Source organism: Pteropus alecto, unplaced genomic scaffold (genome assembly GCF_000325575.1).
Source record: "Pteropus alecto unplaced genomic scaffold, ASM32557v1 scaffold44, whole genome shotgun sequence".
In the NCBI taxonomy this organism is placed as follows: Eukaryota; Metazoa; Chordata; class Mammalia; order Chiroptera; family Pteropodidae; genus Pteropus; species Pteropus alecto.
Window position 1 is genome coordinate 6,362,044 of NW_006436812.1, and position 12,215 is coordinate 6,374,258.

At 56.8% G+C, this 12,215-nt stretch overlaps 1 protein-coding gene across 1 annotated transcript; it reads right to left on the bottom strand.

The window, feature by feature from the left end:
- Positions 1–5,123: 5,123 nt before the first annotated feature.
- Positions 5,124–6,221, bottom strand: SSTR5 (somatostatin receptor 5). The gene has a single exon (XM_006913993.1). The coding sequence runs from the start codon at positions 6,219–6,221 to the stop codon at positions 5,124–5,126; it is 1,098 nt and encodes a 365-aa protein (XP_006914055.1).
- Positions 6,222–12,215: the final 5,994 nt, after the last annotated feature.

The following is a 12,215-nucleotide window of genomic DNA, read 5'->3' on the forward strand; positions in this document are numbered from 1 at the left end:
GATACAGGAGTGGGGCTGGGAGGGGCCCCAGGACACTGAGTTGGGTGGAGCCTCAAGCTGAACTTTGGCCCTTTGGCCTGTGTCTTTTTATAGCTGGGAGAGCCAGACATGCCCCGGGTGCTTGGCAACCTGCAGATGCATCAAGAACAAGTGCTGAAAGGGGCCGAAGTGGTAGAGAGGGTTCTGCAGTAGATGACTGAACAGAAATGGGGGTCAGTGGGGGGATTGGAAGGATCCCAGCCACCCTCTGTCTCCCCAGGTCCTGGACTCCCTTTCTACCCCTAGGCTCCCTGTGTGCTTCTGGCCAGCCTGGCCAGGAGGGGGGAGGAGGGAAACCTCTGTCTGCCAGCTTCAAACCAAGCCTGCATTCTTTCCAGCCTGCTGTGTGCTAAGGGCCTCTGTCAGGGCCCCCAGAGCAGCAGTGATGAGGCCTAGAATGCAGGTGGGGAGTGGCAGCCGCCCTAAGCAGGGATAGTCTGCAGATCTGGCACCCACTCCACCTCTTTTAACCTCAAGGCATGAATCCGGCCATCCACTTGGCTTGGACAGGGAGATACGAAGGCAACCAGGCCAAGCCTCGAGGGAAAGGCCCTGCCCCAGCTGCTGACCCAGGAGGGCAGAGCAGGTCAGGCCAAGAAGGGTGTCTGACAACCTCCAGTACAAAGGCCACTACGTCCTCAGAGAACCAGGGGCCGATGGGACATGCTCTGAGTGTGGCTAAGACCCCCACTGAGAGCCTCAGTGCAAGCTGGGGGACATGCCAGGGGACACTGCTGGTAGGTCCAGGACAAGAAGGCATTCTCCCACACACCCTTCAGGCTTATTTATTTTTAAAAATGACTAAGAACTGGGGGGTGGAGGCAGGGTGGGGAACAGGATGAGGCAGTCACCCTCTCTGCAAAGCGATAAAGGTCACCCTCGGTAAGAGGCTGAAGACACAAAAATTAATGAGGCCCACTGCCGCCCTGCCCACTTAGAAGAAGGGAATTGATCCCAATCAGAGTAGCGAAGGGGAAGCCCCCGCTGTGTGACTCGGCTGTAATCAGGGACGAACATGCGTGGGTCATGAGAAGAAAGCTGGAAAATCACTGAATACAAGGACCTTCGCCTGAGAGATGGGATCCGGTCAGGGAGTCAGTTTATCCATATTAGTTGATCTGTTTAGTGGAATCCCAATAAAACATCCATTTTTAAAACTTAGGTGAGATTCATATAACATAAAATTTATCATTTTAAAGAGAACAGTTCAGTGACATTTAGCACTTTCACAATGTTGTGCAACCATCGCCTTTTCTAGAACAGTCTCATCATCCCCAAAGAAACCCTGACCCCACTAACAATCACTCCATACCGCTCCCCTAGCCCTTGCCTGTGTGTGCAAACATCAGGGAAGAGATCCTCAGAGACAGGGCCTCATTGCCCTTTCCTGAAGCAGGGGCCAGGGGAGGGAGGTTTGCTCAGGCAGAGCACCTGACCCCCGCCCAGTGGCTCAACACTGGGACATACCCAGGTGCCCAGACCAGATGGTGCCCCCGTACCCCACCCCATTGGCACAAATCTGGCAAATGCATAGCTGCAATGCCATCTTCAGGACAGAGAAGGTGGGCCTCGCACAGGGAGGAGCAAGGGGCCTGGAGGGGGCTGAGAGCCCCAGGACAGGGATGAGCAGGGAGGACGATGTCCCTCAGGCCCCTCAGGTGCCTTAGGACCTTCAAGGTAAGGCCCCACCTGGGCAGAGCCCCAGCTGGGCAGTCACCTTCAAGGTAAGGCCCCACCTGGGCAGAGCCCCCATCCCTCAATGACGCTCAGTTATTTATTCAACACCCTTCTGGGTTGTGGTAGCCGGACCAGCCCTCAGGAGCCAGGATGGCATCAGCTAATCTATACAGGACAGGTCAGTGACCTTGGCCTCAACAGAGGGGAAGCAGCAGAGTGAGGCTTGGGGACCCCAGCCAGCCACAGTGGAAGAGGGATCATGAATGAGATGAGGGTCTCTCCAGGCCCTCATCTCCACCCAGCCCTAAGATTCAGCGTTCTGCAGAGTTCTGGAAGGTTCTGCAGGGGCTGATAAGTCATCAGCAAAGATCCTAGTCTTCCTATCATTCAGTCTCCCTGTCGCCCCCAAAGGACATCTCTGTTCAGGCCTCAGGTTCCTGTGGGAAGTCCTTCCTTGTGTCTACCAGGTGTCCATCCATCTAGCCCCAGGATAGCTGATGCGGTGGGGTGGGGGAGCGGCGAGCCTTCCTGACCCCTCCTCAGGACGCCACCCAGGGCATCCCAGCTTATCTCCTGCTGATGGGGGTTGGGCTGGGAGCATAGCCTTGCTCAGCCCCAGGGCGGGCCGGCCTCAGTTTCCTTCATGCTGGGGATGCAGCAACTGCTCTGCCTGTGGGGGCTGCACTACAGTCACACCACAGGCCTCCTGCCCTGCCAGACAAACAGACCCCTTCTGTCTATGTGCCCCATCCCAGAGGCAGCTTCATCTTGTCCCCAGGGGCCGGATTTCCTGAGCAAGGTCACTGTGGAAGCCACTGGAGCCTGCCAGCCAATAAAACCCATCGATGTGGAGAGAGAGCTCATAAAACAGGTCACCACCCCTAGAGTGTATGAGTTCTGTGCTATCCCTTCCCCACTCGGGGCTGGGACCAGGACCTGCAAGCAGTGCAGTGGCTCTGTGGTCCCCACAGCTGTCCCTACCCTGTGTTGGGTGCAGGAGAGCAGCGGCTTGGCCGGGCTATGTCCCTTGGCCTACCTTGCCAGGTCCACTGGCTCCTAGGACGCATGGTCCTCCTGGGTCACTCCTGCTCTACCCCTAGGCCCTGAGGGTGGGTCATTGTTCCCTCCTGCTCGGTGGCCAACACTCTCCTGGAGTGTCAGGGATTGTTCACACTAGCCAAGCTTCTCCCCAGCTCCAGGCCAGCCTGTGGTAGGGCTGGTCAGAGTCCCCTGGAAGATTCCATAGGCTCCTCTACCTACTGGATCCATCAGACCCCAGGTGCCCTACACACACATACTCACACACACTTACACATGCATATGCACACACGCACACCCCTCTCTGTCAGGAACAGATTAGGGTGCCGCTGGTGTCTGTACTCCCCACAATATACTCTCTCAGCTGGCACCACTATTAAATCAATTGGGAGAAATTGATCCAGGCAGAGATTTCTGAGCCATCTGCTTGCTCCCAAAGCCATTCTGAGAGGACATACTTTGCATTCAGATCCAGGGGAGTCCTGACTATGGGGTGGGGGCAACAAGTTGGATGGGCCTGAATTTCTCCTGGGGCACCCTCTCCAGAAGCTAGTCCCTAGGGCAGGGTGGTGGTGGGTTTGGCCAGCAGCTCCAGTGCCAGGCTCTGTGCGCCCCACATGGAGGAGCCACCTCCACCCCGTGGAACTGAGACCAGGAGTGGCAGAGAGTCAGTCTGGGGCCCTGGAGGCAGCCGGGTTTCCACATACCCAGGGACAGCCCCAAATCAGCCTCCCACTGTCCGCACCCACTAGCCATTGAAGGAGCTGACCCCTGTATCCTTGAGGCCAAATCCTGATCCCAACCCTCCCAGAAGTGAGCCCGGGCCACCCCCACCCAGCCCCAAGGCAAATGCCCATCAATTCTTTTAATTCCGATTGTTTGCACCTTGCACTGAGTTATCATCTAAGTGCCTGCTGACCACTTCCAGCTGGGTGTTTGCCCACCCACATCCCGCTGCCTCCTATCCACTCTGATTTGCACCGACTTCGATCGGCTCCAGAGACAATATTTGCTTTGGGAAAGCGGCAAACATTTATTCTCTAATTTATTCAGGAGAGCTGTTGTCAAACACTAGCGCCCTCATTATGTCTTTGGGTTTCCAGGGCTTGGCCTCTGTCCGGGGTTGGTGCCAAGGCCCAGGCAGCGCTGAGCATCCTTTCCGCTGCCCAGCATGGCTCCCCCTGCTCCCTGTGCCCTTCTGAGGGCTGGGGTCCCGCTCTGGGCTGACAGAGGAAGGAAGCTCCAACAAGGTGGCACTGGTCAGGGCTGTCCCAGACAGGGTGCCTGCAGGTCCAGTGAGTCCCTGCACTCTGGTCCTTCTCCTTCCAGCCTCGAATAGAGGCCCATGGCACCCAGAACCCCAGCAAGGCTTGAGTAGGCATCTTCTCTGGGACCCCATTGTGGGTCTGGGGCTGCAGAAGTTGCCGACATTTCTAGGGGGTGGATGGAACCACTCTAGTCTGGGGGACGAAGAATTCCTCACGGGCCTGGCATTTGCTGGCATTTACATCCACCCACACAGCCTTTCCAAGCGGCTGCTATTTGTACTGAGAGGCCACTCCCCCAACGGCTGTCTGACTATTTCTCCTCTTCTGCTTCTGAACCCCTCCCTCTCCAGGCCAGAGCCCCTGCTGAAAGCAGAAGAGATGGCTGTAGGTTCCCATGTACTCACCTGCCCCCTCCCCAAGACAACCACTCCCGGTGCCCCAGGCCCCCTGCACTGGGCCCCTTTGGACACCTGTGGCCCTCTACCTACTCAGAAGCCTGGGGGCCGACTCTCCACCCCAAACCTCAGCCTCTCGCTCTCTCTCTGTGCTTGTTGTGTTCCGCACCCACTCCCACTGTGAAATCATTGGTCTCCATTCCTTGTTCCCCCCACCAGGGGACAGGGGCCAACAGGAAGGGAGATGCAACAGCAGAGGGTGGGCAGGCAGCTGGAGTCTCCTCTGCCCTGGGGGCATTTGCAGCTTTGTCCCTCACACCTGCCACCTCCAAAGTCAACAACTCCTAGATCCCAAAAGGTAGAGGGAGTGTGGAGACCCAGGCCAGAGTGTAGCACATTGTCTTTAATTTCACAAAGTAGCACTTGGCGCTGACCAGGTGAATCGATGCTGACCGGGTGACACGGGGCTGACCTGAGGAGGAGCACAGGTGATGAGAGGGTGGAGGCTGGGCTGGTGGTGGTCACCAGCTCACACTAGCTCCCCTGGCCTGGGAGGCTGGCACAAGCTGTCCTCACACCATGGAAAGCATCCAGGCTGCTGGGGGGCACTTCAGTAGGCCCCCATGTCTTGGGGGAGGGCTTGGGCCGGCAGGAAATTTAGACCAGGCAGGGGCAGGGCCCACCAGGTGCTGCCCACCTGTGACTCTCACAACCTGCTGGTCTGCATGAGCCCGTTGACCTCAGAGCTGCGTGCAGCCAGTGTGGCCTGCTGCGGTCGGCTGCTCTTGTCGAGCCGTGGCTCCGTGGCATCCACATCCTCGGTGCCATAGCCCTTGCGGAAGCACAGAACCTTCCGGAAGCTCTGGCGGAAGTTGTCAGAGAGGAAGCCGTAGAGCACAGGGTTGGCACAGCTGTTGGCATAGGACAGGATGACCACGAAGAAGTAGGCACCGGCGGCGGCAGGCTCCTCTGGCAGGACGACGGCCAGGTTGACGATGTTGATGATGAAGAAGGGCAGCCAGCAGCCCACGAACACCAGCACCACCACGACCACCATGCGCGTCACCTTGCGCTCCGAGCGCCGCCGCGTGGAGCCCACGCGCACACCTGACGCCTTCACCTTCACCACAATGAGCAGGTAGCACAGACAGATGACCAGCAGCGGCCCAAAGAAGCCTAGCACAGACGTGTAGATGATGAAGATGGCGCCCCATAGGCCCACGGGCTCTGGCCAGCTGAGGTTGCAGGTGTCCCAGCCCTCCTGGATGTCTGCGAAGACCACCAGTGGCAGAGACATGAGCAGCGAGAAGGCCCAGACCGCAGCACTGGCCAGCTTGGCCACCCGTGGGCGACGCCACCGCGAGGAGCGGATGGGGTGGACAACAGCCAGGTAGCGGTCCACGCTCATGACCGTCAGGCAGAAGATGCTTGTGAACTGGTTGATGCCGTCCAATGTCATAACCAGGCGACACAGCACAGGGCCAAAGGGCCAGTAGGAGACAGCGTTCTGTGTGGCCAGGAAGGGCAGCCCCAGCATGAGGAGCACGTCGGCCACGGCCAGGTTGAGGATGTAGATGTTGGTGACCGTCTTCATCTTGGCGTGGCGCAGCACCACGTAGATGACCAGCGTGTTGCCGCCCAGCCCCACCGAGCACACCAGCAGGTAGAGCACTGGCACCACGACGGCTCGGGCCCCTGGGGAGGGCACCGGCCCTGCCATCGTCCCGTTCTCGCCGCCTGCACCGGCGGCCACCAAGGAGGTGTTCCAGCCCACTGATGTGGAAGTGGAGAACAGAGTCTCCATCTCAGGGCAGGGCCTGTCCTCTCTGCAAGAGGAGAAGGGAGGATGCGGGCGATTAATCGCATGGCCAGGCACTTCCTCCCTTGGGCCCCGCCTGCCCCAGGAGGCACAGGATTACCCCACGTCGCAGGGTAAACATGATCACTCATGTTCGACTAGGCTAGAAATCACATTAGACAAATTGTTTGGAAAACAAGCCCAGAAAGGAAGGAACAGAGGGACAGCTGCTGTGAGTCGAGACATCGAGACGTCTGTTGATACCACGGTGGCTTCCAGACACCTGACCATCCCTACACCCCCTACTGCCCCAGGATTAAGAAATGCTGTCATTGCTGTGGAGGTGATGGATCCCGCCCCAGAGCCCAGGCCAGTAATGTGTCCCTCAAAGCTGCAATGACAGCACATCATGCAGCTGTTTCCCAGGTCATTTCCTTGGCCCACATGCAGCAGCAGGTGGGCTGGCTGGCAGCTGTGGGGGGCAGGGAAACCAACTCCTCTTGGTCACATGGCCAAGGCTCTGTCAGGGTGACACAGATGCCTCTCACCAGGGGACGGCGTTCCCGGGAGCCAGGTGGACACTGGCAAAACCTCTGCAGCCTGAGATCTGGCTCCTTGGCCACGTGGAAGGCCTGGCACCCTCCTGATGGTTTCGGGAGGTCACCCAGAGTTCGGCTTTGGGGTCGCCCAGGAGAGCAGGGCTCAGTGGGCGTTATTGCATTTCCAGCTGGCATCGGTTGATTGTGAGTGTGAGGGGCGTCCTCGAGTCTGAGGTCAACACCATCTCACTGTGACATCACTACCCTGACCTCACAGGTAAGGGACTGAGGACAGCAGGGGTCACCTCCCCAAGGAACCTCAGGACAGGTGGAAAGGGACAGGGAGAGTGATTAGGAGGCTGAGACTGGGCCCCTCACAACCAGTTGATGCCAGCTGGAAGAGCAGCAATGCCCACCAAGCCCTGCTCTCCTGGGTGACCCCAAAACCAGACTCTGGTTGACCTCCTGGAACCATCAGGAGGGTGCCAGGCCTTCTACGTGGCCGAAGTGCCAGACCTCAGGCTGCAGAGGCATTGCCAGTGTCCACCTGGCTCCCGGGAACACCGTCCCCTGGTAAGAGGCAGGGCGCTGGCCATATGGCCAAGAGGAGTTGGTTTCCCTGCTCCCCGCAGCTGCCAGCCAGCCCACCTGCTGCATGATGTGCTGTAATTGCAGCTTTGAGGAACACCCTTCTGACACGGGCTCTGTGGCGGGGTCCATCACCTCCACAGCAATGACAATATGTCTCGAGTCCCAGGCAGAAGGCACAGTGCAAGAACAGGCAACGAGGAACTCCACACACGTAGTAAATAGGGAACACAAAATGGACTGAATAATCACAGCTAATTATAGCCCGTGCCACAGGCCAGGAGAAAATGCGTGTACACGCGCGTGCACGTGTGTGTGGAGGGAGAGAAAGAGAGAGAAGCAGACATTGGGAGACGGAGTGTGAATCGGGACAATATGGGGAGAGTGCGTGGAAGGAAAGACTTTAGCTTTGTGCATGGGGTTTTGTAGAGAAAGAGCTGAGGCAAAGACAGGAAAACATTAACATTTGTAGTTCAAGGTGATGGGCACATGTGTATTTGTTATAGAGTTTTTGTACTTTTCTATGTTTGAAATAGTTCATAAAAATGGTGATGCTCAAGAGAAAATAAACACCTCCACTGACAAGAGGGAAAGAAGAAAGGGGGTATAGGTGGGGCCCCACTACTCAGGGGATAGGGGTTTAGCGGGAAGCCTAAGTGCCCCTGGAGGCTCCCAGGCAAGGGCCTAAAAGAGGCTGGAAAGGGCCATGATGACCTTGTCAGGGTCACTTAAGCTCAGTGGCCCCCTAGAGCCCTGCTCAGTTGACCCACAGTGCCCCTTAGTCACCTCAGAACAGAGGATGTGCCCAGCAGCTGTCAGTCCTGGGTTGGGGGAGGCAATTGAAATCTGGTAGACAAGTGGTGGTGAGGCAGCCCAGGATAAATGACAATGACAATGACAGAAAGAAACCCTCTGCTCCTGATGGGCGGACACACCAGAATTTCCAAGTTCACTTGGCTAACCCACGCTAGGAAACATGACCTAGAAAATTAACAATGGGAAGGTAGCCCGATGGATTCATTTCAGGTGAAATAAAAATATTATGACTTAACAAGCATGCCCACGATATGTTCGATGTATTTAGGATCCTCAATAAGGCATAGCTAAAAATACCATGAAATAAATTTGGCTTCTGTTTAAGAAGTAAATGAGCAAAGTGTCTATTTTTCGAAAATTACAACTCTTGGTGTGAAAAATCATCCTTTGAAAAAAAAACTCACAAAAGTCAGAATCAACTCCAGTCTGGTATAGCTGAAGAGAGAATCAACAAATTGGAAGAGGGGCTTAAGGAGTCCCTCAGCGCATGATGCAGAGGAGGATGCAGTGGGCTCTGAGCACTGGGAGGAGGGTGCGGACGCATTATTCAGAGAAGATGGCTGGGCACCTGTGGAACTAACTCACCACAATTACTGCGCCTGCTTCTTGGAACATAATTCTGCAAGAGCCATTATTCGGAGGTGGCAATCTTCTTAGTCATCGAAATTACACACTCATGGGAAAATTGTCCGTAGGGCCCTTTCTCTTGTGGGTGGGGGAGTCGATGGTGGAGGGGGACTGTGGAGCCAACTATGAGCTAATGCTGGGGCTTTCTGACTCAGAGCCCCCACCAGGAAGAGTTCACCCACCCACCGCTCAAAAGCGCAAAACTGTCCTGAGCAGAATAAAATAGCAGAATAAACGTAGACATAAAATAGTGTCAGAGTTGACCTACAGAGCATCAAGGACAGAAGAAAATCCTAAAGAATGCCAGTGGGGAGACAAGAGGAAATCCACAAGGAGTGAGGACGGGGACAGGCTCCTTCAGCTATGGGAGCCACAGGAGCCAGTGGGAGAAAATGTCACCTGGATTCCTCACCAGGAGGGGAAAGAGATATTTTCTGTGTTTCCCTGCATTTGGTGCTCCCGAGAGTGAGCCCCCTGCTGTGTGTTGTGACCTGGTGTGAGATATGCAACAAAAACTCTATTTTAAAAAGGCTGAAGTATGATGTTTGGGGACAACTGCATTTCAAGACAAAGCTGGAGCCCCTTAGTCGGAAGGGGTATTCCTGTGTTGAGGAAGCTCACGCTTCCCAGGTATGTCTATCCGGGAGGAAGGTCTCTGGGACTCTCAGAGAAGGGCCACTCGCAGGCCTACTCCTGCAACAGGGGTAGGCCTGCTGGTCTTGCCTCCCCATGCCTGGTGCAGAGGGGCCCTTTCTCACATTTTAAAAGAAATACCTTAGAAAGGGTTTTTGGCTCATTTTGCATGGGACTCAAGGGGCAGGGTGGGGAATAAGGAGCCCCCTGAAGGTATTCTGTTGGCCCATGAGGGGAGAGGTGCTCAGATGAACCCAGAGCCTGGGTTCTGAGCATGGTGTGACTGAATGCACGTTTGATTCTAAATCAGATCTGCATCTTGTCTTCATAAAGCTTTTGGCTGCTCAGGGCTCCTCTGAGACCCCTGCCAGGCACCCAGGCTGCCCAGAACCCAGAGTAGGCAGAGACTGTCAGGGCCCCCCTGCCATCTCCCCCAAACACCCCACCTCCTGAGTTAGACTTCAGAGCAGAGCAGAACAAAATTAGGCCACTATTATTGCGCCTGCCTCTTGGAACATAATTCTGCAAGAGCCATTATTCGGAGGTGGCAATCTTCTTAGTCATAGAAATTACACACTCATGGGAAAATTGTCCCTAGGGCCCTTTCTCTTATGGGTGGGGGATTCGATGGGGGAGGGGGACTGTAGAGCCGACTATGACCTAATGCTGGGGGCTTTCTGACTCAGAGCCTCCACCAGGAAGAGCCCACCCACCCACTGATGTGGCACATAGAAAAGACTCCAGCCCCTCACCCCCTGCCCCAACCTACCCCCACATACTGGCTGAGTGATCTTGGATAAATCATGCCACTTCTCTGAGCCTTGACTTCCTATGACAGGCAACTCCTACAAAATGCAATCTCTCCGAACAGATGAAACAAGCTCAGGTATGCAAGATGCTGCGTACAATGCCTGGCACACAGTGGGTGTTCAATAATTGCTGCTACTCACCTGCCCCAAATGGCCCAGTATCTCCTTCCCAACATCAGGAAAGGTACCTGCCCAGGATTCCTTGGAGAAGGGGGCAGAGCTTTCCCAAGGGCCTGGAGACAGAGACCGACCTCAGTGCTCAAGCTATCCATGCCCCAGCGAGATTCAGCCTGTACCTCGCCATCCCTTTTCAGGCTAGCCTGTCATGCAGTCAATGGGAGGGAGCTGCATCCTCCATTGGGACAGCTGCAGTGTGGCGAGGCTGTGGAAACCACCAGGTTTCATCTCTGGGCCCACTCCTCACCTGGGAGGCAGAAGATCCACAGGTGCTGTCCCCACCTATGTGGGGCAGGACAAATGTCAAATGTGGGGACATCCTGGCTAAGAGGAAAAGCCCCAGCACCATCTGGGGCCCCTGACCTAGGCCTGCCTCCCCCAGGGCAAGCTCTCCAATCTCTGCTTCATCTTGTGTAGAGAGCAGGCTGATGGCAGCCTGCCTCCCCTCTGGAGGGCAGCCAATGGCAACTCCACTCCTGCCCTCCCCAGACATGCTCCATTTGTCCTAAGGCAGCCTGTGGTCAGGGCTGGGATCTCTTCCCCATGGGAGGGACATTAAGGTGGGTGTGGGCTGGCACAGGGTTCATTGACAGGGAGGCCTGCTGGCGGAGCCCCTCCGTGGGGTCTGCATGCCCTGCAGGATGTTTCCAGGACCACATTCTGCCCCCAGCACACTTTATCAGAAATCTAGGTCATTATTTTACCAGGAACCAATGGTAGATCATTGTCATTGGTGCTGTCCACCACCTTCTTCCCCGGAGGCCCCTGTCCTCTTCTCAAATGGCCAAGTGTCCCCAGGAACCTCTTCTCTTCAGAAGAGGCTGAGCTGCAGCCAGAATTGTCTCAAACTTTGGGCAACATAAGCTCCTGGCTCTCTCCCTTGCTAAGGACCCCAGGCCAGCAGGCAGGACAGGAACAATGGGCCAGGCAGGTGGGTAGGTGAGGTCCTTTCTGGTCCCTGGGTGGGGAGATGGCACACAGGTGGACTTCCAGGATGTGTGTTCCCTTTTGGAGAGGAGGCAGGAAGACTCCAGAACACAGATGCCACGAGGAGAGTCGGAAGCTCTGTTTCCAGCCGGCAGGGGCGGCACCCTGTAGCCTCCCTAGTCCAAGCTGAAGCACCCGCTCTGCCTGCAATCTTCCCTCCACTGGCCGCTTCCCCTCCGGCCCAGCGACAGACCCCACTGCGACCGCAGGTGCCCCGCGTACGCCGCGGCTCCTACTCCCTTCGCGTTCTGATCTCCACACCTACAGCCTCGAGTGAACCTTCCCCAGCTGCGCCATCCAGCCCCCGCCAGCCCCTGGCTGCCCCAGGGCTAACCCCGCTGCACCACACACCATGGGGAGGTCGGTCAGGGAGAGGCAAAGTGGGCAGTCTTCTTGGGGCCCTCTGCCCTGTGCCTGGCACACCGGGTCCAAGGCCAGCGGATGGCGACGGCGAGGGAAGCGAGGGAGTGGATGGGGATGCAGCTGCGGGATTGGGGAGGGCAAAGACCCAGGGCGGCGGTAAGCGAACCCTGAGAATGCACAAGGGGCGTATGAGGAGACCGTGCGCATGAGTAGACAGGGCGCGCGGGAGGAGAGGGGCGCGGTACCTGGGGCGCAGCGTAATGAGACCCCCAGAAAGGATAACAGAGATCTGTGCGAGACCCCGGCGTGAGCGGATGGGAGGGTCTCGGGCAGTGATGCGGGAGGGGTAGTGAGGCAGGGGCAGGGGGGCGGCACTCACCCAGCGGCGGCGCCCTCAGGCAGGCGGGAGCCGAGTGACCGCAGCAGTCCTCTCTCGGCTTGGGGCTTGGGGCGCCGGCGGG